General features: G+C 35.2%; 1 protein-coding gene and 1 long non-coding RNA gene across 2 annotated transcripts in view; one reads left to right on the top strand and one right to left on the bottom strand.

Moving 5' to 3' along the window:
• Nucleotides 1–22,653, top strand: part of LOC101886286 (uncharacterized) — a 157,195-nt gene extending 134,542 nt beyond the window's left edge. The window contains exons 15-18 of the mRNA XM_087276903.1: nucleotides 3,955–4,112; nucleotides 8,188–8,332; nucleotides 14,490–14,633; nucleotides 21,388–22,653. Coding sequence (XP_087133029.1) covers nucleotides 3,955–4,112; nucleotides 8,188–8,332; nucleotides 14,490–14,633; nucleotides 21,388–21,669 — 729 coding nt within the window. The 3' untranslated portion in view covers nucleotides 21,670–22,653. The remainder of the gene's footprint in view (nucleotides 1–3,954; nucleotides 4,113–8,187; nucleotides 8,333–14,489; nucleotides 14,634–21,387) is intronic.
• On the bottom strand, nucleotides 22,036–27,495 carry LOC148679624 (uncharacterized). Its single transcript, XR_015944920.1, has 3 exons — nucleotides 24,659–27,495; nucleotides 23,766–23,994; nucleotides 22,036–23,402 (listed from the first exon to the last, which is right to left on the bottom strand). It is a non-coding gene; the product is annotated as an uncharacterized LOC148679624 (long non-coding RNA).

Raw genomic sequence — 27,495 nt, 5'->3', positions numbered from 1 at the left:
ATTCTGGAACTAGGGACACCGGCCCTCGCGGCCAAAAAACGGACCGGCCCACCGTGAATTCTCCCGGTCCTCCCGACTAGCCAATCCGGGCCTGCATCCTTTCTTTCTCTTCTTTTAAATATATATTTGCTGTTTTATGCTTTTGTTGACAAGTCATTGTTGTTTTTAGTTTACCATTGAAACATTTCATTACATACAGCTGGAAAATAAATACTGAACACGTCTCCAAGCGCTCTATTCAACTGAATGGGGAGACTCATGAAATGGTAATAATAAACGTTTACAAAGCGATTTAAGGCTTTCGAACATCACGATCGCAGTATATATGTCCATGCCTGATATCCGATGGCCAGAAAGTGATTAATTTTTTTATAAATTGTTCAAATTTTGGTATTTGTTATGCAGCAAGCCCAGAGATGGTTGTGTACACTATGATTTTATATAAAAGTAACTTTATTGTGTGATATGAATAAAACGTGATCATAAACGAATGATTTCTCCATTCAAATTAATGGCGGCTTGGACCCAGAAACAGTATTACATACGTCACCAACACGTCAACACTTAACAAGCGGATTTCGAAAGGCGCTGCTGACTTAAAAATTTCACCAGATGTTAAAAACAACCAAAGAAATCCATATATGCAAAGAAACACATCTAATTAATTCACAAATGAAGTTATGTGTGATAGAATTAAATCATGCTGGAAAAAGGTATTGAACAGATGAAGAAAGGGAGGTGCAGTTCAGCAGTGAAAGCCCAGACAGCAGCTGTAATCTCTCAGAAGTAGTTCTTCTCTCCCCCTCCTCAGTGTAAACGGATATCAGCTGCTTCAGTCCAACATCTGCATTAGCAGGAGGATGAAGATGAAACCAGAGTGGACATTTCAGCAAGACAATGATCCAAAACACAGTCAAGGAAACTCTCAAATGCTTTCAGAGAAAGAAAATCAAGCTGTAGACTGACTTCAATCTGAATCGGAAGTCACCTGACTTCAATCCGATAGAAAATACAAATTAAAGCTCAGGTTTGGTAGCCGATATGCACAGAACCATCAAGATTTTACACACTGTTGAAGTCTGTGAGAAGCTCACACCTCAACAATGCATGTGACTTCATTTTCCATATGAGAAGCTGCCATCTTGAACTGGGGAAAATTTACAGGTGGAGCTAATAATTCAGGAAGGCTAATAATAATTCAGGAGAGCTAATAATAATTCAGGAGAGCTAATAATAATTCAGGAGGGCTAATAATAATTCAGGAGGGCTAATAATAATTCAGGAGGGCTAATAATAATTCAGGAGGGCTAATAATAATTCAGGAGGGCTAATAATAATTCAGGAGGGCTAATAATAATTCAGGAGGGCTAAAAATAATTCAGGAGGGCTAATAATAATTCAGGAAGGCTAATAATAATTCAGGAGGGCTAAAAATAATTCAGGTGGGCTAATAATAATTCAGGTGGGCTAATAATAATTCAGGAGGGCTAATAATAATTCAGGAGGGCTAAAAATAATTCAGGAGGGCTAATAATAATTCAGGAGGGCTAATAATAATTCAGGAGGGCTAATAATAATTCAGGAGGTCTAATAATAATTCAAGAGGGCTAATAATAATTCAGGAGGGCTAATAATAATTCAAGAGGGCTAATAATAATTCAAGAGGGCTAATAATAATTCAGGAGGGCTAATAATAATTCAAGAGGGCTAATAATAATTCAAGAGGGCTAATAATAATTCAGGAGGGCTAATAATAATTCAGGAGGGCTAATAATAATTCAGGAAGGCTAATAATAATTCAAGAGGGCTAATAATAATTCAAGAGGGCTAATAATAATTCAGGAGGGCTAATAATAATTCAAGAGGGCTAATAATAATTCAGGAGGGCTAATAATAATTCAGGAGGGCTAATAATAATTCAGGAGGGCTAATAATAATTAAAGAGGGCTAATAATAATTCAGGAGGGCTAATAATAATTCAAGAGGGCTAATAATAATTCAGGAGGGCTAATAATAATTTAAGAGGGCTAATAATAATTCAGGAGGGCTAATAATAATTCAAGAGGGCTAATAATAATTCAGGAGGGCTAATAATAATTCAGGAGGGCTAAAAATAATTCAGGTGGGCTAATAATAATTCAAGAGGGCTAATAATAATTCTGGAGGGCTAATAATAATTCAAGAGGGCTAATAATAATTCAGGAGGGCTAATAATAATTTAAGAGGGCTAATAATAATTCAGGAGGGCTAATAATAATTCAAGAGGGCTAATAATAATTCAGGAGGGCTAATAATAATTTAAGAGGGCTAATAATAATTCAGGAGGGCTAATAATAATTCAGGAGGGCTAATAATAATTCAGGAGGGCTAATAATAATTCAGGAGGGCTAATAATAATTCAGGAGGGCTAAAAATAATTCAGGTGGGCTAATAATAATTCAGGAGGGCTAATAATAATTCAAGAGGGCTAATAATAATTCAAGAGGGCTAATAATAATTCAAGAGGGCTAATAATAATTCAGGAGGGCTAATAATAATTCAGGTGGGCTAATAATAATTCAGGAGGGCTAATAATAATTCAAGAGGGCTAATAATAATTCAGGAGGGCTAATAATAATTCAAGAGGGCTAATAATAATTCAGGAGGGCTAATAATAATTTAAGAGGGCTAATAATAATTCAGGAGGGCTAATAATAATTCAAGAGGGCTAATAATAATTCAGGAGGGCTAATAATAATTCAGGAGGGCTAAAAATAATTCAGGTGGGCTAATAATAATTCAAGAGGGCTAATAATAATTCTGGAGGGCTAATAATAATTCAAGAGGGCTAATAATAATTCAGGAGGGCTAATAATAATTCAGGAGGGCTAATAATAATTTAAGAGGGCTAATAATAATTCAGGAGGGCTAATAATAATTCAAGAGGGCTAGTAATAATTCAGGAGGGCTAATAATAATTTAAGAGGGCTAATAATAATTCAGGAGGGCTAATAATAATTCAGGAGGGCTAATAATAATTCAGGAGGGCTAATAATAATTCAGGAGGGCTAAAAATAATTCAGGTGGGCTAATAATAATTCAGGAGGGCTAATAATAATTCAAGAGGGCTAATAATAATTCAAGAGGGCTAATAATAATTCAGGAGGGCTAAAAATAATTCAGGTGGGCTAATAATAATTCAGGAGGGCTAATAATAATTCAAGAGGGCTAATAATAATTCAAGAGGGCTAATAATAATTCAAGAGGGCTAATAATAATTCAGGAGGGCTAATAATAATTCAGGTGGGCTAATAATAATTCAGGAGGGCTAATAATAATTCAAGAGGGCTAATAATAATTCAGGAGGGCTAATAATAATTCAAGAGGGCTAATAATAATTCAGGAGGGCTAATAATAATTTAAGAGGGCTAATAATAAGTCAGGAGGGCTAATAATAATTCAAGAGGGCTAATAATAATTCAGGTGGGCTAATAATAATTCAGGAGGGCTAATAATAATTCAGGAGGGCTAATAATAATTCAGGAGGGCTAATAATAATTCAGGAGGGCTAATAATAATTCAGGAGGGCTAATAATAATTCAGGAGGGCTAATAATAATTCAGGAGGGCTAATAATAATTCAGGAGGGCTAATAATTCTGACTTCAACACTATTATGTGTGTGATTTTGATTATCTATACAGTTGTTTGCCATAATAAAGCCAGTTTGTGGTGTTTCTGCTGACTTCAGAACAGTAACGTTACAAGGCTGTGATGAATATTATTTCTTTATTGACAAAAATTGAATTTATTATAGCATATTAAGTATATATAAGATAAGTTTTGCTGCATTTATTTACTTCTGTTGCATTTTCACAGTGTGATATCATGAGGAGAATGATAATATGATCAGTAAGGAGCAATGAGTTACTCTCTGATGCATTTATTGAATAATAACTGTCTGATTGTTATTGCAGGGCGAGTATCGGCCGGATAAGCAGTTATCAGATGAGGATTTGAAGAACGCCGTGTCCATCCATCATTCTCTGGCCATCAGAGCCACAGACTACAGCAAACGGCCAAACGTCTTTTACCTCCGCACCGCTGACTGGAGAGTCTACCTCTTTCAGGCTCCGTGAGTTAAACACTGATGAGGGAAACACACACACACACACACACACACACACACACACAAACACATATACACACCTGTGGAGGAAAATATAAAAAAAAAATCATTAAAAAAATCTATTCTTGTAAAACTATTTTTTAAAGATGAACAAAATATCATATATTTTGTAATACTTTTTTTTACACTTTTAAAAGTTGGCATTTTACAATTGGTCCTTTTTCCTCTAAAATTTTCTTCTATTTACATTACTTTTCTTAAATTATTCATTCATTCATTTTCTTGTCGGCTTAGTCCCTTTATTAATCCGGGGTCGCCACAGCGGAATGAATCGCCAACTTATCCAGCAAGTTTTTACGCAGCGGATGCCCTTCAAGCCGCAACCCATCTCTGGGAAACATTTACACACACATTCACACACACACTCATACACTATGGAGGACAAGTTAGCCTACCCAATGTTTAAAATGTTTACAATTTTTCTCTCTCTTTTTTGAGATTTCTCATTAATGTTTCCATCTAAAGTTCTGAATTTACATCTGAATTATTAGTATTCGTATTTATTATTAGTAATTATTTTCAGTGTTGTGCATGTTGCTTTAAAAGAGTAATTAGTTAAAGTTAATAGTAACTGAGTTACATAATTATAAAGGTAGCTCATTACTAGGGAAAGTACCTATTTAGTTACTTGAAAAATCTATTTGTCAAATGATTATAAAATAAATCATTGCCCACTAATCTACACTATATAAATGTCGTTGTGGGACAATTTGGGAGACAATGGCAGCATGTCCTCACCTATATATATTTCGATAGTATTTAGTTTAATTCTGTCTGAGTAATAAGTAGGGATGCAACAATACAGTTAGCCCATGGTTCAATACATACCTCGGTTTTTTAACACTGTTTTCGGTTGGTTTGGTTCTCATGGCTTGACACGTATTTTTTTTTGTTTTGTTTTTTGTATAGGCAATAGGAACAGTAAGAGGTTAAAGAGAAAAAATAAAAACTATTTATTGCAATACTCATTTTGTTTTATTTAAAAGCCAAGAAAAGTGCACTAGTTTCTAATGTATTGTAAAAAAAAAATGAACACTGAAATCTCAGCTGCTGGTAGCCCATGTACAAACTGGGGAACACATAAAATTCTACTCTTTGAAAATAAACACACATGTAAAGTTAATAAAGATAAATTGGCCTTTTCAAATAAACATTTGTACTTCAGTAAACATAAATAAACCATCTTAATTATCTCTGTGCTGAAAAAATGCGTTTAAATATCCACGATAGCAAAAGTGAAAGTAGATCATTTATCTCTCATTCTCGATCAGTAGATGCTCTGTTATACTGTTTTCTTTAAAAAAAAAAATACTGTTAACTGTTTGCTTGTGAAATGCTCAGTTTTTCCACTTCCACTTACTTTACGTCATGTAAATAGCAAATGCGCTTATAGCGCGACGCAACCAGCTCTTAAAGGGAATGGGAGATGAGACTCTGATTGGTTTATTCTCAAAACACACCTATAACTCATTAAGAGAATAAACTCAACCCTTTTAGACCATGCGCCACGGCGCAAAGCGGATTTTCCCGTCCGTAAATTAGCAAAAATGCGTTCTGATATGCCCTGAAAGCGTTTGCACCCTGTTTTGCGCTTTGCGCATGGACCGTCAAAATAGAGCCCTATGAAATGTATGCAGTTTTGAATAAATGTACAATATAGTACACAGTAAAACCTGTAAATGACCATTACCTAAATGAACATGCAAATTAATCTTGATCAGTCTAAATAGCATACTACCTTGAGCATTTTGAATTGTGTAATAGATTAATAAACATTCAGATATACAAATCTGCCTTGTGCAATTGTGAAAACCACTTGAAAATCTTGCTAAACCCCATGTGTAAATGATTGTATATAAAACAGCAGCATTAAGCTTTAACTGGAATAAATCTCTGAAATAAATCATCAGTCTAGCATGCAGTGTCTCTCCCTTGCAGTTTATGACGAAACACTCATGCAGTCCCGTCGGCCGTGTTTCTTTCTTTTGTGTGTGTGTGTGTGTGTGTGTGTGTGTGTGTGTGTGTGTGTGGGTTCACACACTTTCCCGTTCCCCAAGAGAACTCGCTCTGCTCTAGTTGAAGTTTGCCCCAGTTTCAGCTCTCACTGCTTGTGCTGGAAAATCCACTTTTTCATTGGTATATGTGTGTATGTTTGCACGTATACATTACACAAACACTTCCTCTGCTTTTTTTACCGCATTAACTAGGAAGATTAAACCTCCAGTGTGCATTCTGCTGCTTCCTATTTTGCTATTTCATCATTTAACAATCTCAGAGCTCAATCTAGATTGATATTTATAGGTTTATGTGTTCATGCTGTAAGTCTAGAATTATTATCCCCCCTTTGAATTTTTTTTCTTTTTTAAATGTTTCCCAAATGATGTTTAACAGAGCAAGGAAATGTTCACAGTATGTCTGATAATATTTTTTCTTCTGGAGAAAGTCTTATTTGTTTTATTTGTTATTTGTTTTATATGTGAAAAGCACATGGTTACTGTAAGCACATGGCAGAGATGTGTATCGGAGCTGTGAGGAACTCTGCCTCACCAGGAGGACCCATCCCATGCTTGGAATGTCTCAGTAGTCATTCATTATCATAGAAGGAATATATAATAGAAGAATATATAATATTTTCTCAGCTTACAATACACTACCGGACAAAAGTCTTGTCGTCAATCCCAGTTGTAAAGCAACAAATTATAACTTGACTTCTAGTTGATCAATTGGAAAAGCGACAGAAGGTGGATTCTTCTGATGAATCATCTGGTGAGCTGCATCCCAATCATCACAAATACTGCAGAAGACCTACGGGAACCCACATGGAGCCAAGATTCTCGTAGAAATCAGTCAAGTTTGGTGAAGGAAAAATCATGGTTTGGGGTTACATTCATTATGGGGGCGTGCGAGAGATCTGCAGAGTGGATGATCAACATCAACAGCCTGAGGTATTGAGGCATATGTGCTGCCCATTACATTACAAACCACAGGAGAGGGCAAACTCTCCAGCAGGATAGCGCTCCTTCTCATACTTCAGCCTCCACATCAAAGCTCCTGAAAGCAAAAAAGGTTAAGCTGCTCCAGGATTGGCCTGCCCAGTCACCAGACATGAACATTATTGAGCATGTCTGGGGTAAGATGAAGGAGGAGGCATTCAAGATGAACACAAAGACTCTTGATGAGCTCTGGGAGTCCTGCAGGAACGCTTTCTTTGCCATTCCAGATGACTTTATTAATCAGTGATTTGAGTCTGATTGTATGGATGCAGTCCTCCAAGCTCATGATGGAGTCAGACACAATATTCATTCTGTTTCCACTGCAGCAGGACTTTATATTCTTATATAAAGGCTAATAATAATGACCTTAAAAAATTAAAAACTGCTTTCATTCCAGCCGAAATAAAACAAACCAGACTTTCTCCAAAAGAAAAAATATGATAGGAAATACTGTGAAACATTCCCTGTTCTCCCTGCTGAAAAATCCAGCTTAAACTAGCCTAGGCTGATTGGCTGGTTTTAGCTGGTCGACCAGGCTGGTTTTAGAGGGGTTTTGGCCATTTCCAGGCTGGTTTCCAGCCATTTCCAGCCTGGTCCTAGCTGGTCAGGCTGGAAAATGACCAGCCAAATCCAACTAAAACCAGCTTGACCAGCCTGGTTTAAGCTGGATATAGCTGGTTTTGGCTGGACTCCCAGCTTGGCTAGGCTGGTCTAGCTGGTTTTAGCTGGTCATCTCCCAGCCTGACCAGCTAAGACCAGGCTGGAAAAGGCTGGAAACCAGTCTGGAAGTGGCCAAAACCCCTCTAAAACCAGCCTGGTCGACCAGCTAAAACCAGCCAACCAGCTTAGGCTGGTTTAAGCTGGATTTTTCAGCAGGGCTGTTAAACATCATTTGGGAAACATTTGAAAAAGAATTAAAAATCTATTTTCAACTGTACATTATTGATCAGAGTAAACTAACACTATTAATAATGAGTTGATATTAGACTTGTTTCCATTATTAATGTGTGTTTGATGTGTTTGTGTAGGAATGCTGAACAAATGCAGTCTTGGATCACACGAATCAACACAGTGGCAGCTATGTTTTCAGCCCCGCCCCTCCCTGCTGCCATTGGCTCACAGAAGAAATTCAGTCGACCGCTGCTGCCAGGCTCCGCCTCCAAACTATCACAGGTCAAAAGAGCACACTGAAAATCATTGACATGTACATTTTGCATATCTAAGACAAACCTTATATTATTTCATTCATTCATTTATTTTACTTTCCAAGTCACCACAGCGGAATGAACCACCTAGTATGGCATATTTTTTACACAGTGGATGCCCTTCCTGCCACAACCCAGTACTGGGAAACATATGGAGAGTTCAGATGCAAACGCCGCTAAACGCCACTTCCGCCAAAAATGAGCTAATGACATTGAGTGAATGCTTTAGGCTACACCATCAACAAATAGTTTTGCTTCTAATCGTCTAAATCCCAGCGTCAAGCATTCAGAAATAGCAGATTGTTGGCAAAAGCCTCTAAACGCCACTTGCCTTTGGCAGCAAAAGCCGCTATATCCCGAGAACCAATCAGAAGGTGCGAATCAAATCACGTTCTCAATGTGTCAGCACGCCGATACGCCGGCTTTTATGAGGAGAGCGTTTTATTCCGCTACCGATTTCGATATAAAAGACGGAGTTTGATTAACTGGATGGGCCTGTCCGACTGTCATTAAATGGCAAATAAAAATGCCCCTTACCTCAAAACTCTGTGCATTATAAGAAAAAGAAAGCACACTTTACAGTTGGAAGTGTAGCATGCATTCATAATGTTTTTATTTTGCACAGTGACGCTACTTTGAATAAGTCTGATTTACTATATGTTAAAGGGCAACTCCATTTCACGTTAAGATGCCGTTCTTAAGGATAAACAAGAGACCTAGACCTTAAGTATGGTGAGAATGAATGAATGACAGCCTCTAAAACTGTCTGTGCGGCATTCCCTTTTGCACAGTAGGCCCACCTTGTGTTTTAGGCCGCATTTACATTGCACTGTTCAAGTGACTATTCCGATTTTTTTTTTTTCTCCAGTCATGTGGCACAGATCGGATATGGCCCATGTACATGTAAGCATGAACAAATCACATGGATTCCGATTTACTCAAATCAGATTTAGGCCTTGTTCCTATGTGGAAATGTATCCACTATGAATCGGATCTGTGTTCTCGTGTCTGCAGGTAGATCAGATTTTCACCCGTCAATGTGAGTGGGGTGTCATTAAAAACTGTAGCAAATGGCGTTAAGTTTGACACTTGCTTTTCAGAACAGACTTCAGCAGAGTCCTAAACCTTAAATCTGCCTGCGCTCACACCACAAACGGGCTTCGGCACGCTTACGTCATCGCTGCTGCGCTGTTCAGTGAGAAGCGCTCTGTCACTCAGCAGCACAGTGGAGATTTCTCTAGTTATATTGTTTCAGTCGTTTATTATGCCGTCAAATATTTCGCCACACAGTCCTTAGGGATGCGGTGACACGCAGTCAGATATTTCGCCGAACAGATCAGCCACTTTTGGCGCTCAAAAACAATCATAATGCTCTCGTGCTGCAGGAAAGAGGAGCAGTGGCGCAAAAAGGGGGTATGCAGTATATGCGGCGCATAGGGGCGCCACACATGGGGGGGCGCCATTGTGCCAAAACTATTTTTGAAATTATACATATTATTATACATATTAAACAAAATAAATACATATTTTTGGTTAAAAATGTTTATCCTGCATTTTATATAAATATACAATTGTATTTTATTGAATAAAAAAATTATACCACCCCTCCCTCTTCATTGACCATTTGATTGATCCGTTGCTCGGTTACAGTCACATGTTCAAAATGGAGAGAAGAGTAAAGAGACGTGGAGTGCAAAATAGAAAACAAAAAGAGAACAAACAATGCCTTAAAATAAAAACTGCCATGACAAATTGGATAATAAGGAATTGGTAAGCTTAAGCTTAATATTACCACACTTTTAATCAACTTCTGATGTTTTTGGGAGCAACGGGCTGCCATATCATTAATTATTCATTATCGCCACTCAGTCACTGCATGCATGGGCTTTTACTTAACATAAATGCAGACAAGGTGGTTTTTTCCAGGCAGGGGGACAGTGACGCACGGCCACACCTGAACTGCGTCCGAAATCGCATATTTGCATCCTGTATAGTATGCGAAAAACACTATAATTCTATAGGCTAAAGCCATGATAAGCTGGTGTAAAGTTAACTTTATGGTAAAGGCTTTTGTCGTAAATTCATGGACCGTCAGCTTCAAAAGAGAACATTTTTATTTACTGCATTTAAATATTGATTACAGTTACTATAGTTATTTACTAAAGAGCAACAAATGAATTTAGTTTGATCCTCTGTTTTGTTTGATAACAGAGGTGCGAGTCTGACTTTAAGAATGCAATGAAAACATTTGTTTTGTTTATGCTAATTTAAGATAATATTACTTGTGTTTCAAATAAAACATGTTTACATATTATTGTGTATATTTTTTTCTATTTACACACCTGAATCTTAAAGTATCCGCTCTCATGCATCTTCAAATCGCGTGTATAGAAGCCGTCTTTATCACTATGGAGCGCGTCCGTCACTCAGCACCGTTAAACTGATTCAGAGGCTGCATAAGGGCGGCAAAAGACGCATAAAGCTTTACTGGAAAGGACGTGAATGCGGCCGTTTTTACATTAATTTCAACGTGCTGTCAATCAAAATAACGTGAAAGCTTAATTCTCTTAAACAGTTCTTGCATCACATTTGAGATCGGCTCTGTGCAGCTGCTACTTTCACTTTTCATAGAAACATTACAAATGCGGGAGAAATACTGGAAAAACACACACGGAAGACAGCGGATAGAATGGTAAAATATGGTAAAATTAATATGGCAAAAACGAGAGGGTTTGTAGGTATGAATTGCATTCGTTGGCACACACATTTTAATTCAAAATCATTTAAAACAACATGCAGGCACACATCCAAGTGTAAAGTTTATGTAAAAGTTTTATCAAAATAAACTGTCAAATCATACTTACAGTTGAGCTCAAAAGGTATGAGTAATGTGAAACATTCTATTATTAATTGATTATTTAGCAAAAAAATAAGAGGGATCACACAAAATGTATGTTTAAAACCTTAATATTAGGGCCAGACAGAATCTGCAAACATTTTTTGCTATTTCTGCTGAGAATTACAGGCAGAAAATACTACTTTACCAACTGTATTGTAAATAAATCATATGAACATTTTAATATTACTATTATTATATCACAATAATATTAGTGAAATGAATTTGAATACTGAGTAAATAAAAATCTACACAAATTTACACAAATAGATTCAATGATGGGCTAAAAATCAGTAGAAAACTGCAGATGTCTGCGCACGCAGACTACGTGTGGGATTATACTGAATTTATTTTAGGCAAAATAGAAAATAATACATGGATTAAAAAATTCCCCTATAAAAATTTTAGATATCTAATTATGATGATTTTTAACCCTGTTAAAACTATATTCAGAATATTCACATTTTTTGGAACTGTCATGTTTATTAATCCCATCAAGATCCATTTTTATACCCTATACATGTTTTTTATAAATTAATTATGTATTATATTGATACATCAGGCCTTTTGGTAACTTTTTCTGCTCAAAACTAGTTCAATTTAGTTCCCAAAAAGTTTGCCTATAACATTTTTATCAAATAAAACATTTCAGGCAGTTTGTCTCTTTTTTTTTAAACTAAACATTGTACAGTCTTTTATTTCACTTTGTAAAAGGTGTGATAGCAGTTTCAGTCAATTGTTCATGTGAAGACAGACCTTACACCTCTCACATATGCATGTGAGAAGTTATTGCATTTTTAAGTTCTTTTGCCCTTTACGACTCCCATATCTTTTATTTTGTTTTGACAAATGTACAAAAAGAAACAAATACAAGACATGTCAAGGTGCTATAATCATTTTGTGAGGAAAATAGAATTAAGAAGAAATTTGGGTTGGGATGAAATGTAATTCTTTGTGACTTAACATGCTTAATGTAATTATACTTTTACTACTTCATACTATTTCAATTGCGTTCAGAACTTCGACATGTTGATGAGGAAATTAATATGGGGGGGGCGCAAAACTTGAACTCGCATACCCCTCAGTAAATGTGCAGTTGCGCCCCTGAAGAGGAGGTCTGCTGAAGCCGCGCAGCTGTCGTGCTGTGAGAAGTTCTCGTCTTTAATAAACTACGGCAGTTTGTGTTCACTGAACAGTAAGAATGATTAATAAATCCATATGAAACAGCCCCTTAAAAGTCATATCTCGCCTTCAGTTTTGAACTTTGGCACGTTTTGCACTCACACACAAGCTTACCGCGCCAAAGCCCAAGTGAACCGTGCTCAGCCACACCTCTTCCAACCGGGCCAGGGCCGGCCAAGTGAACCGTGCTTGAGCCCGATTCAGCGCACTCACACTTCTCAAACGATCCGGGAAACGGGCCTGGGCACGGTACGGATGGCATAGTGTGAGTAGGCCCTTAAAAAGTAAAAAAAAAACCTGCTGTACTTAAATGTAAAGTATTAACATATAGTAGCGAATTCATCAAAACCTGGGGATTTTGCTTGGACCTCATAAATATAGGCTATATGTCATCACATTGATATATAAATCATTTTTGATCATTTTTAAAATATATATAGTATAATTTAAATTAATGTGACATGTTTGATTCCTCCACGTACCACTAGAAGGAAGCCCGCGTACCACTAGTGTTACACATACCACAGTTTGAGAACCACTGGATTAATACACTTACTTTACAGATTTTATTTCATTCTTTTTCTTCTGCTTCTTCCCTGGTTTATCACAGCGGAATGAACCGCCACTTACTTGACAGATTTATATGTTTTGAATTTCAGGTGGTTTGTGTAATGTGTTTTATGTTTGGTAAAATAATCTCTAATTGCGTCTTCAGTGATTTTCAGCTAATTACTCAGTGCTCAATTACTAATTAATTACCCAATAGGTGGATTTAGAGGGTTTTGCAAAAAAAAAAAAAAGCAGACGTTGATTTAGCGGGTTTTAACACGAAAGAAAATGTATCTCGTTAAAAACCAAAGAATTGTGTAAAGTGACATTTAACTAAAAAAAAAAATATTTTAATTACCAGCTAATAACTTTATTAAATATAAAATGAAACTTCTGAATGTAATCAGAGGAGCCTGATAGAAATTTACAAGAAAAGAGGTCTGATGGGTTTAGAGAGTTTTGCATATGAACACTTTGTATATTATTTTTCAAAAACATAAAGATTAATGAAACCGTTTTAAATAATAGCACAATTTATTTTAAGTTAGCTATAAAAAGAATGCTTGTATGTGTATTTAGGGACGTTTTGTTTTGAAAATATTAACTTGACGACTCCCAGTATACTTATCATTTATTCAGTATCAGTTGTCATGAAATCATTATATAACTTAAGTTAATAGGAAATTAATAGTAAATTTTAATTAATAAAATGATTAATTAATGTAAAGTTAGGTCTACTTGTAATTTTTTTTGTGCATTTACGCTGCTAAGTTAACATTTGCATTCAAACAATTCCATTTTGTTTGTAATTTCACTCATAAATAATAATTTTGTGTCGCTAATTTCTGGTCAACTCTGTTACATCGGTTATAAAAAGGCAAAAAAATATGTAAAGCACCGATTGAAAACACATTTAACTTGATCCTAGTGATGTCTCTCCTCTGCTGGGAAACTCATTAATCTTCTCTCATTCATTTATGCAAAATAATTAGGATACACCAATAATTTCAACACTGTTACTATGATATTTCAGTCAATTTCTCATTCATTTTATAATAATTTCAATATGATGAAAATGCACACGTTTCAGTTTTGTATACCATGTGGCGTCTAGTTTAAGGTTAGCATCCTGAGCTAAAGTACAAAATGGATGAAAATGTCAACTCTGTCAACTTTTTTTGTGGTTTAAAAAGTTTAACCATAAGCGATTTTCCATGAATAATAACATCACTTTACTATAAATTGTGCATTTATTTGTACATCATTAAAGAAAATGAATGGGAAATGCTTGAAATGTGCCATCAGTTCTGGCAAGAGTCCTATAATACGGAAACTCAAACTGTTTTCTTACTAACAGCACTCAAAATAACTTCTTTTATCTTGGCAGAAGCACATGTAGTTCACTGTGTTTTGGAACTGATGCTTCTGCATGTATTTGTGTACAGTATGTGTTTATAAACTGTAGTAAACAGATTTGTGTGTGTGTGTGTGTGTGCAGGAGGAGCAGGTACAGGCTCATGAAACTCGATTTCGCTCCATCTCCACTGAACTCGCACAACTGCGCTCTTATCCTCCTGACCGAAAGGTGAAAGGACGTGAACTGGAGGAGTATAGACTGAGAGAGGAGTATCTGGAGTTTGAGGTAAAACTGTAGCGCTAGTGTACTTTAAAGGGACCCATTATGCAAAAAGAAATTTTATAAGGGGTTTAAACACAGATGGGTGGCAGCAGTGTGTGAATATAGCCAGCTTGTAATTGTCAAGATTTATTAATTTCATTGTTTATAATCAGACTTGATAAAATCAGCCTGCTGAAGCAACATCAGAGGGGAAAGCCCCGCCCACTAGTGACTGTCTCTCCCTCATTAGCATAGGACGATAGTCTTGTTTCTTTATTCTACACCTATGCTGACACATGGACACATTTGTGGCTCCGCCTTCTTATGAAAAAGAGCACAATCTCATTTGAATTTAAAGCGACAGTCGCCAAATTCGGCACAATTTAGATCAAAGACTAAAAGGGTTCGTTTCAGAGAGTTAGGAAACATTATTTGTGTGGTATTTTGAGCTGAAACTTCACACACACACAAACAGCTTTTATATTGTCATATAGCACAGGTATTTAAGCATGTTAACGAGAGCGAGAGAACGCAATGTCCACCACGTAACCAATCTAAACTAATATAAATCTAGTGCATACATCACGTGCATAAATCACGCCATGGACATTACATTAAGATGCCTAAAGGTTTAAAAAAGCCTATACGTCAAAAGAAGATGGACAAATGAGAAACTACAGTAAAACAGCTTGTCAAAAGCTGCGAACAGATTACATACAGGAATAGAGAAAAGAGCACTCTTTAATTTGTGGCTCCGCCTTCTTATGAAAAGAGCACAATCTCATTTGAATTTAAAGCGACAGTCGCCAAATTCGGCACAATTTAGATCAAAATCTAAAAGGGTTTGTTTCAGAGTGTTAGGAAACATTATTTGTGTGGTATTTTGAGCTGAAACTTCACACACACACACACACACACACACACACACACACACACACACACACACACTCTATGGACAGCAGAGTCTTATTTTACATTTTGTAAAAAGGAAATAATATGTTCCCTTTTTACACGAGGACTTAAACAGCTTTTATATTGTCATATAGCACAGGTATTTAAGCATGTTAACGAGAGCGAGAGAACGCAATGTCCACAACGTAACCAATATAAACTAATATAAATCTAGTGCATACATCACGTGCATAAATCAAGCCATGGACATTACATTAAGATGCCTAAAGGTTTAAAAAAGCCTATACGTCAAAAGAAGATGGACAAATGAGAACATTTCTGTCATAAACTACAGTAAAACAGCTTGTCAAAAGCTGCGAACAGATTACATACAGGAATAGAGAAAAGAGCACTCTTTAATTTGTGGCTCCGCCTTCTTATGAAAAAGACCAAAATCTCATTTGGATTTAAAGCGACAGTCACCAAATTCGGCACAATTTAGATCAAAATCTAAAAGGGTTTGTTTCAGAGAGTTAGGAAACATTATTTGTGTGGTATTTTGAGCTGAAACTTCACACACACACACACACACACACACTCTATGGACAGCAGAGTCTTATTTTACATTTTGTAAAAAGGAAATAATATGTTCCCTTTTTACACGAGGACTTAAACAGCTTTTATATTGTCATATAGCACAGGTATTTAAGCATGTTAACGAGAGCGAGAGAACGCAATGTCCACCACGTAACCAATCTAAACTAATATAAATCTAGTGCATACATCACGTGCATAAATCACGCCATGGACATTACATTAAGATGCCTAAAGGTTTAAAAAAGCCTATACGTCAAAAGAAGATGGACAAATGAGAAACTACAGTAAAACAGCTTGTCAAAAGCTGCGAACAGATTACATACAGGAATAGAGAAAAGAGCACTCTTTAATTTGTGGCTCCGCCTTCTTATGAAAAGAGCACAATCTCATTTGAATTTAAAGCGACAGTCGCCAAATTCGGCACAATTTAGATCAAAATCTAAAAGGGTTTGTTTCAGAGTGTTAGGAAACATTATTTGTGTGGTATTTTGAGCTGAAACTTCACACACACACACACTTTATGGACAGCAGAGTTTTATTTTACATTTTGTAAAAAGGAAATAATATGTTCCCTTTTTACACGAGGACTTAAACAGCTTTTATATTGTCATATAGCACAGGTATTTAAGCATGTTAACGAGAGCGAGAGAACGCAATGTCCACCACGTAACCAATATAAACTAATATAAATCTAGTGCATACATCACGTGCATAAATCAAGCCATGGACATTACATTAAGATGCCTAAAGGTTTAAAAAAGCCTATACGTCAAAAGAAGATGGACAAATGAGAAACTACAGTAAAACAGCTTGTCAAAAGCTGCGAACAGATTACATACAGGAATAGAGAAAAGAGCACTCTTTAATTTGTGGCTCCGCCTTCTTATGAAAAGAGCACAATCTCATTTGAATTTAAAGCGACAGTCGCCAAATTCGGCACAATTTAGATCAAAGACTTAAAGGGTTAGTTTCAGAGAGTTAGAAAACATTATTTGTGTGGTATTTTGAGCTGAAACTTCACACACACACACACACACACACACACACACACACACACACACACACACACACACACACACACACACACACACACACACACACACACACACTCTCTAGGGACATCAAAGTCTTATTTTACATTTTGTAAAAAGGGAATAATATGTTCCCTTTAATTAAAAACCTTAATATCTTACTAACATACTACTGTCACTATTTTGCAGTTTATAGTATGCATACTGGGTAACACTTTAGAATAACTATCCGTTATGACTAGTTAATAGACCATTAATAAACTGTTAGTTAACAAGTTATAAATGACTTGTTAAATAAAAGTTAATAGTTTGTTAATTATTTATAACTGTGCCTTATAGATGGCTAATAGATAACTTACTAGCTGTTAGTTAACAAGTTGTAAATGACTTCTTATCTGTGTTTTAATTATTTATAACTATACCTTATAAATTAGTGATAGATCATGAACAAGCGGTTAGTAAATAACTTAATAAAGACTTGTTAAGTATCAGTTGATAGTGTATATATGATATTGGGACGTTATTCTAAAGTTGCAGCTGTTTTTAATTTATTAACTTAGCAAATGAGGAATTGTTGCAACTTTAGAATAAAGTCCCAATAACATGCTTAAGGTAATAACTAACGCTTAACTAATAAATTTACTCACACTTTACAGATGCTATGTGACATAGTGTACTGTACCATACTAGCCTAACAGTTTTTACTATTTTGAAGTTTGTAGTAGCCAATTCAATAGCCCTGCCTTAGATATTATAGCATACTATCATACTGTTTTATTTTTGAACTTTGTAGTAGGCATACTTAGAAAAGTTTGCATACTTCAGTTCACAGTGAAACAAGCTACTTTGAGTAACATACTGCAGAAAGCACATTTTTAGTATGCATACTTTCCATTCTTATCATGAACAATGCTAGTTTGAGTAACATAATTCAGAACTACCGTACTAACATCGCACCATACTTGCATACTATGTTTACTATTTTTGAAGTTTGTAGTATGCAAACTTAGAAAAGGAAGCTTTTCATACATGCATACTACTGTATACCATGCTGCTTTGAGTAACATTCATAACTGAGCTCTTGTAGAAAACATGCTATGTGACATAAGCTGCGTCCCAAATGGCACACTATACACTATGCACTCATGCACTATGTACTTATGCACTTACACACTCAACAGGATAGTATATGTTTGTAGTGGTGTCCCAAATGGCACACTAATGTTTTTTTATTAAACGGAAATTCAAAACGTTTTCCTGATGACGTTTGACGGTTGCCAAATAAATGAAAGAAACGACCAAATTATCAAATAATACCTATTGTGAGTATTGCCGCATTAACCATCGGGAGGCGCTATAATCACTCTCGTAGGAGAACTTTGCTTTTACCATCCAAAATAAATAAAGTTATTCAACATGTGTGTCCGATAGCTCCGCCCCTTCCGCTACGTAAGCAAATCTGCGGTCATTGAGTGCATGAAGTGTCCATCATTACACACTTTATTTTAGCGGCTGAATGAGTGCATCATCCGGGTAATTAAAGTGCACTTATTATTTTTAGAGTTTTCAGTGTGAACACACTACTTACACTATTTATACTACAAAATGGCGTAGAATAGAGCATAAGTATGCGATTTGGGACGCAGCTATAGTGTACTGTACCATACTAGCCTAACATTTTTACTATTTTGAAGTTTGTAGTAGCCAATTCAATAGCCCTGCCTTAGATATTATACCATACTATCATACTATTTTATTTTTGAACTTTGTAGTAGGCATACTTAGAAAAGTTTGCATACTTCAGTTCATAGTGAAACAAGCTACTTTGAGTAACATATACTGCAGAAAGCACATTTTTAGTATGCATACTTTCCATTCTTATCATGAACAATGCTAGTTTGAGTAACATAATTCAGAACTACCGTACTAACATCGCACCATACTTGCATACTATGTTTACTATTTTTGAAGTTTGTAGTATGCAAACTTAGAAAAGTAAGCTTTTCATACATGCATACTACAGTATACCATGCTACTTTGAGTAACATTCATAACTGAGCTCTTGTAGAAAACATGCTATGTGACATAAGCTGCGTCCCAAATGGCACACTATACACTATGCACTCATGCACTATGTACTTATGCACTTACACACTCAACAGGATAGTATATGTATGTAGCGGCGTCCCAAATGGCACACTAATGTTTTTTTACCAAGCGGAAATTCAAAACGTTTCCCTGATGACGTTTGACGGTTGCCAAATAAATGAAAGAAACGACCAAATTATCAAATAATACCTATCGTGAGTATTGCCACATTAACCATCGGGAGGCGCTATAATCGCTCTCGTAGGAGAACTTTGCTTTTACCATCCAAAATAAATAAACTTTTTCCACATGTTTGTCTGATAGCTCCGCCCCTTCCGCTACGTAAGCAAATCTGTGGTCGTTGAGTGCGTGAAGTGTCCATCATTACACACTTCATTTTAGCGGCTGAATGAGTGCATCATCCGGGTAATTAAAGTGCACTTATTATTTTGAGAGTTTTCAGTGTGAACACACTACTTACACTATTTATACTACAAAATGGCGTAGAATAGAGCATAAGTATGCGATTTGGGACGCAGCTATAGTGTACTGTACCATACTAGCCTAACATTTTTACTATTTTGAAGTTTGTAGTAGCCAATTTAATAGCCCTGCCTTAGATATTATACCATACTATCATACTATTTTATTTTTGAACTTTGTAGTAGGCATACTTAGAAAAGTTTGCATACTTCAGTTCACAGTGAAACAAGCTACTTTGAGTAACATATACTGCAGAAAGCACATTTTTAGTATGCATACTTTCCATTCTTATCATGAACAATGCTAGTTTGAGTAACATAATTCAGAACTACCGTACTAACATCGCACCATACTTGCATACTATGTTTACTATTTTTGAAGTTTGTAGTATGCAAACTTAGAAAAGTAAGCTTTTCATACATGCATACTACAGTATACCATGCTGCTTTGAGTAACATTCATAACTGAGCTCTTGTAGAAAACATGCTATGTGACATAAGCTGCGTCCCAAATGGCACACTATACACTATGCACTCATGCACTTATGCACTTACACACTCAACAGGATAGTATATGTATGTAGCGGCGTCCCAAATGGCACACAAATGTTTTTTTACTAAGCGGAAATTCAAAACGTTTTCCTGATGAAGTTTGACGGTTGCCAAATAAATGAAATAAACGACCGAATTATCAAATAATACCTATCGTGAGTATTGCCACATTAACCATCGGGAGGCGCTATAATCGCTCTCGTAGGAGAACTTTGCTTTTACCATCCAAAATAAATAAAGTTATTCAACATGTGCGTCCGATAGCTCCGCCCTTTCCGCTACGTAAGCAAATCTGCGGTCGTTAAGTGCGTGAAGTGTCCATCATTACACACTTTATTTTAGCAGCTGAATGAGTGCATGATCCGGGTAATTAAAGTTCACTTATTTATAGAGTTTTCAGTGTGAACACACTACTTACACTATTTATACTACAAAATGGCGTAGAATAGAGCATAAGTATGCGATTTGGGACGCAGCTATAGTGTACTGTACCATACTAGCCTAACATTTTTACTATTTTGAAGTTTGTAGTGGCCAATTCAATAGCCCTGCCTTAGATATTATACCATACTATCATACTATTTTATTTTTGAACTTTGTAGTAGGCATACTTAGAAAAGTTTGCATACTTCAGTTCACAGTGAAACAAGCTACTTTGAGTAACATATACTGCAGAAAGCACATTTTTAGTATGCATACTTTCCATTCCTATCATGAACAATGCTAGTTTGAGTAACATAATTCAGAACTACCGTACTAACATCGCACCATACTTGCATACTATGTTTACTATTTTTGAAGTTTGTAGTATGCAAACTTAGAAAAGTAAGCTTTTCATACATGCATACTACAGTATACCATGCTACTGAGTAACATTCATAATTGAGCTCTTGCTGTCTTGTAGAAAACATGCTATGTGATATAGTGTACTGTACCATACTAGCCTAACAGTTTTAATATTTTGAAGTTTGTTGTAGCCAATTCAATAGTCCTGCCTTAGATATTATACCATGCTATCATACTATTTTATTTTTGAACTTTGTAGTAGGCATACTTAGAAAAGTTTGCATACTTCAGTTTACAGTGAAACAAGCTCCTTTGAGTAACATATCCATAATAAACCTCTCTCTCTTCTAGAAAACACGCTATGAGACGTACAGCATGCTCCTGCGGGCGAAGCAGCGCTGCGGAGACGACGATCTCTCAGTGTTTGAGGCCATGCTCCTGGAGGAAGGAGCTTTACAGAGAGCTCAGTCCAGCCCCACCCTCCAGGACAGCAGTCTGACCTGCAGCACCAGAGACGGGGCGAGTCCCAGCACCACCGCCGCAGCCCCTCCAGAACCCTCCGGAAACGGCAACAACGGCTGCTCACGCGGCCAAGGACAGAGACACAGCTACCGGCAGGCCGTCCGCAAGTGAAGCCACCGCCGCCGCCATCCACAGGAAGCCTGCTGTTCTGGAGAGGAAGTGAGGTCATTCTCTTTCCTGTTGCACGCCATCAGGAAGTGCCCACCGAATCTGACTCTGCGATTGGCTGATGGGTCACAACACAAAGGTGCTATGGGAGCCGGATGGGAGAACGTGATTAGAGGGAAATATAAGAAACGCGTGCCACTCTTCCTTTGCCTTCTCGGTTTCTTCTGCGACTTGAAGCCATTACTTCAGTACATCTTAAAAATAGGAAGGTTATTCTGTTTTGCATCCCCAGAAATAACTCGTTTGTTTACAGTTCTGCATATCCCTGCGATGTTCGGGGCGATGAAACACACGCTGTGTTTGTCAAATGGGTGTCTCCTTTGGTGTGGTGTTTGGGATTGAGCAGAAAACTGACTAGCCCGTATGCAACTAGTTATTTCTTTACTTGTATAATAATGCACAGGGACATCACAGTCACTAAATACACATTTCAGTCCATCAATTTCGCCCTCGAAAGGTCGTTTGCACTGAACACCGAGTATTACCACACTTTCCTGATCAGCATTTTTGTCCTTTTTTCATGATAGAAATATTTAAACATCTTTAAGATGAGATCTGTTAAGCTGACACATAAGTTCTGTACGTTATATCCTGAATTAGTTCATTTATTTTGGCTTTTCTTATGTTTAATGAAAGCACAAACCTTTCTTTGTTCGATATACACTCAAGTTTTTGGCTTGAAGTTGATTTTTTGTTTCTAGATTAATGCTGGAATGCAGAAATAAATGCTAATTATAAACAAAAATCACATTCAATTCAAGATATATTTAACATGCTTTGTTTTTTCTTACTATATAGATTTGTTTAAGCATGAATCAAGTTGATTTTTTTGGTAACATTTTATAATAACTACGCACTATAAATCATTTATTAAGCATTAGCAAATAGTGAGTTCATTATCTGTTAAGCATTAACTCTACATTAATAGACGTTAGTAAGCAGTTTATAACGGCAGCTGCAAATGCTCTATTCTTGACTTATTAGCACCTGTATATTGTGTTTAATATTTGGGTAAAACTTTACAATAAGGTTCATTAGTTAATGCATTTACTAACATGAACTAATCATAACCAACACATGTACAGCATTTGTTAATCATAATTGAACATTTACTAATGCATTATTAACATCCAAGTGCATGCTTGTTAACATTAGTTAATGCACCATGAGTTAACATGAGCTAACAAAGAACTACTGTATTTTCATTAACTAATGTTAACTAACATGAACAAATACAGTAGTAAATGTATTGTTCATTGTTTGTTCATGTTAGTAAATGCATTAATTAACATTAACTAATGAACCTTATTGTAAAGTGTGACCAATATTTGTACTTTCATACTTGGTTAATGATTTATTTTTCATTAGTAAATTAAGTATTGCATTATTTACAAACCATTTGTATTTAAGAGTAGTTGAGGGATTTTAGGATCATTCAGAATGAGTAAGTAAATGGTTAATAAACTATTGTTATCAACATTTATATATCTTATTAATCAGGCATATAGTAATGGTTACAATGTATGTTAGTAAATGCTTTATTAACTCAACTTCATGCAGTTTTGTGACCTAATCTAAAGTGAGGACTATTTGTGCTTTATAAATCCCTTATAAATGACAAATAAGGGCTCGGTTAAATTCTAAACAGGAAAAATGACGTTATTCATTTAAATTCTCTATTCTTGACTTACAAACATATTTAAAATGTGCTTAATAATTGTATTTCCATACTAAGTTAATGATTTATTTTTATTAGTAAATTAAGTATCGCATCATTTACAAACCGTTTGTATTTAAGAGTAGCTGAGGGGTTTTAGGATCATTCAGAATGAGTTCGTAAATAATTAATAAACTATTGAAATCAACATTTATGTATCTTATTAATCAGGCATACAGTAATGGTCACAATGTAATGTTAATAAATGCTTTATGAACTCAACTTCATCTAGTTTTGTGACCTAATCTAACAACAAATAAAGGCTCAGTTAAATTCTAAACAGGAAAAATGACGTTATTCATTCCTATTCATTTAAAGATACACAAATGAAACTGTACTTCAAATGAAAAATAAATCTTTGCAACCTTACCTAAAATAAAATCACTGTAGAGTATAAACATTGCATCTTACTATATTGTTACATTATTATATTGTTGTTGTTTTATCCAGTTTTATGTCGTATTATGACACTCCTGTTATTTAGCAATGTTTAAACTTTACAGTAATTTTACTTTTTAAATAAGATCGCAAGGATTATTGTTCATTTGATTCTGAGCCTTTATTTGTCATTTATAAGGGATTTATAAAGCATGAATAGTCCTCACATTAGAATAGGTCGCAAAACTGCGTGAAGTTGAGTTAATAAAGCATTTATTAACATATTAGTTAACTATTAGTATATGCCTGAATAATAAGACATAAACATTGATTTCAATAGTTTATTAATCATTTACGAACTCATTCTGAATGATCCTAAAACCCCTCAGCTACTCTTAAATACAAATGGTTTGTGAATAATGCAATACTTAATTTAGTAATGAAATATAAATCATTAACAAAGTATGAAATTACAATTATTAAGCACAATATATAGGTGCTAATAAGTCAAGAATAGAGCATGTGTAGCTGCAGTTATAAACTGCTTACTAACGTTTATTAATGCAGAGTTAATGCCTTACAGATAATGAACTCACTAGATGCTAATGCTTAGTAAATGATTCATAACGTGTAGTTATTATAAAGTGTTACCTTTATAACAACTACACACTATTAAACATTTATTTATAAGCATTAGCAAATAGTGAATTCATCATCTGTTAAGCATTAACTCTACATTAATAGACGTTAGTAAGCAGTTTATAACAGCAGCTACACATGCTCTATTCTTGACTTATAAGAACATTTTGAATTTGCTTAATAATTGTATTTTCATACTCATTTCGTTCATTAAGCATTGCATTATTTACAAACCAGTGATTTAAAAGTGGTTGGTGTTTTTTAATGATAATTTAGAATGAGATAGTAAATGATTACTAAACTATTTAAATTAACATTCATATATCTATTCAGGCATACAGTAATAGTCCATTTGTATGATAGTAAATGCTTTAATAACTCAACTTCATCCAGTTGTGTGAGCTAATCTAAAGTGAGGACTATTTATGCTTTATAACTCTCTTATAAATGACTTTTAAAGACACAGTTAGTCTAAACAGGAAAAGAGAACATAAAGACTTTATTCATTTCCATTCATTTGAAGATAAGCAAACGAAACTGGATCAGATGAACAATAAATCTTTGGAACCTTATCTAAAATAAAATGACTGTACAGTTTAAACATTGCAAAATAACCTTGAAATGTCGTATCATAATATATTGTTAAATTAATATATTGTTGTTGTTTCATTCAATGTTTTCTGTAGTTTTATGTTTAGATAGAATTGCAAAGAGTATTTTTCATTTAATACTGAACCTTTATTGTAATTTATAAGGGATTTATAAAGCATAAATAGTCCTCACTTTAGATTAGGTCACAAAACTGGATGTAGTTGAGTTAATAAATCATTTACTAACTCAAACTAAATGATTCTAAAAGCCAACTACTCTTAAATACAAATGATTTGTAAATAATGCAATACTGAATTCATTAATGAACAATTTATTAATAATAAAGTATGAAAACACAATCATTAAGCACACTATACATGTTCTTAAAAGTCAAGAATACAGCATGTGTAGCCGTATTCATAAACTGCTTACTAACATTTGTTATTGTTAATGCTTGATAGTGAATTCACTATTTCAGATAGGGAATTCACTATTTATGAATGCTTATTAGATGGTTCTTAGAGTGTAGTTATTAAAGTGTTACCAAAACTGGCATTTATTCTAGATAAATGATGTGAAAACAAACCACAATGTGCAAAGGTACATTTATAGGATGCTTAGATGTCAAATGAAAATTCACACGAGATATAAAAGCTGATTTTATACAGTACACACTCTCGGAAAGAAAGGTACACGAGCTGTCACTGGAGCAGAACCTTTTTAAAAGATACATGTTTGTACCCAAATAGTCCACAGTGGTACCTAAAAGGTGCATATTCGTACCCAAATGTACCTAAAAAGTACCTCTGAGGTACCATTATTGACCCTTTAGGTACAAATATGTACCTTTTGAGAACATACTACCCCAGTGACAGCTCCTGTACCTTTCTTTCTGAGAGTATGATGTCTTGAATTACAGCTTGATCACCTGATTCACAATTTATTTCTGAAGTTTAAGCACAAATCTCATCGTTTTGTGTTTGATTAACACTATTTGGATTAGAAATTCATTTTATATATTCAACATATATGTAATTTCTGACAAATTCTAATATAATTTACCGACAAACTCTAATATGCAAGATTACATTTTAATTCAGAAAGCATTTCTGTACATTATTGACATTTGTTTTCTCACTTTATCACATAACAACTCATTTTTCCCACTAGTTATCAACCGTTTATGCATTAAAAAGGTAAACACACTATGTGCCAATAGCTCTCAATGCATTCTCAGTTAATGTTAAGGATGTTTAGATATTTCTATTGAAAAAAAAAAAAACCCAAGGAGAGACAAAGCAAAGCGTTTTTAGGAGCTGATTTGTGCAGTGAGGCGAACGGAGGAGCGTAATCTTATAGCCTATACAGTTGATTTGTTGAATATGCTCTCTTTTAGCTTCTCGTCCTTGTCTTTTCTGCATTATTCTCTTGGCTGAATGTTGTCTGCTGTGTACAGCATGGCTGACTATAGTGACAATCTCTGATGTGTGTGTGTGCGCGTGTTTGGTTGGGCTGGTAGGAGGATTTTGCAGTGTGTAGTTCATGAGTCAAACAGACCTGTTACCCACGCAGCGCACTGAATGTCATCTTCTCCTGTTAAATGCAGTTAGTCAGTGTTTAAGACGCACTTCCCCTTACTGCTTTCTTATGTAACCGATGAGAGAGAGAGTGTGTGTGTGTGTGTGTATATGCACAAAAATATATCACCTATATAAGGAATGTTTTAACTTGTTATGAATGTGGTGTGTCAAACTCAAAAACTGCCACATGCAATATTCAGCCTGTTTGTGTGATCAACAACGCATATGTGGATGTTTAATAGACGGCACGCGGCTTCATGCATTGAAAACGGCTGAATGTGCCATGTTTTCTTCATCATGGTGGCAAGATTCTGGCATCCAATTTCAATCTCAAGCATTGTTTTTCACTTTTACAGATAACTGTGGTGTTTCGATGAGTAAATATGGCGTTGAAGCTGTCTTAAATCAAGTCTAAATGGCAAAATAAGGTCTGAAAGTATGTCATAAAAGCATGGAAAATTAAAAACATCTCTAAATTTCACCCCAAATTTTAATTATTATTATTTTTTGGACCATTAAGGGTTTGTTTATTGTTGTTCTCATGGTGGCATTTATTTATCCTGTATTTATGTGCTACATGGCTTTTTTACTTTATAATAAGAATGATTAATTGTCATAATAACGTCACAATATTACATATATTTATGCATTATTTGAATATTTAATACAAGAACATGTTGTATATTTTGCACTTATTTATGTATATTTATATATACATTGTGAAATATGTATATATCATGGTACTTTTTATCATTTAAATATGTCAAATTTACATATAAAAATATTTTTTGGAGACAATTTTCATAGTAATGTGACACAAAAACACATTAATTGTCAGACAAATAATAAAATCTTAATGGTCCC

This window comes from Danio rerio, chromosome 12 (genome assembly GCF_052040795.2).
Source record: "Danio rerio strain M-AB ecotype USA chromosome 12, GRCz13ab, whole genome shotgun sequence".
In the NCBI taxonomy this organism is placed as follows: domain Eukaryota; kingdom Metazoa; phylum Chordata; class Actinopteri; order Cypriniformes; family Danionidae; genus Danio; species Danio rerio.
This window is presented reverse-complemented; position numbering and strand designations above follow the sequence as displayed.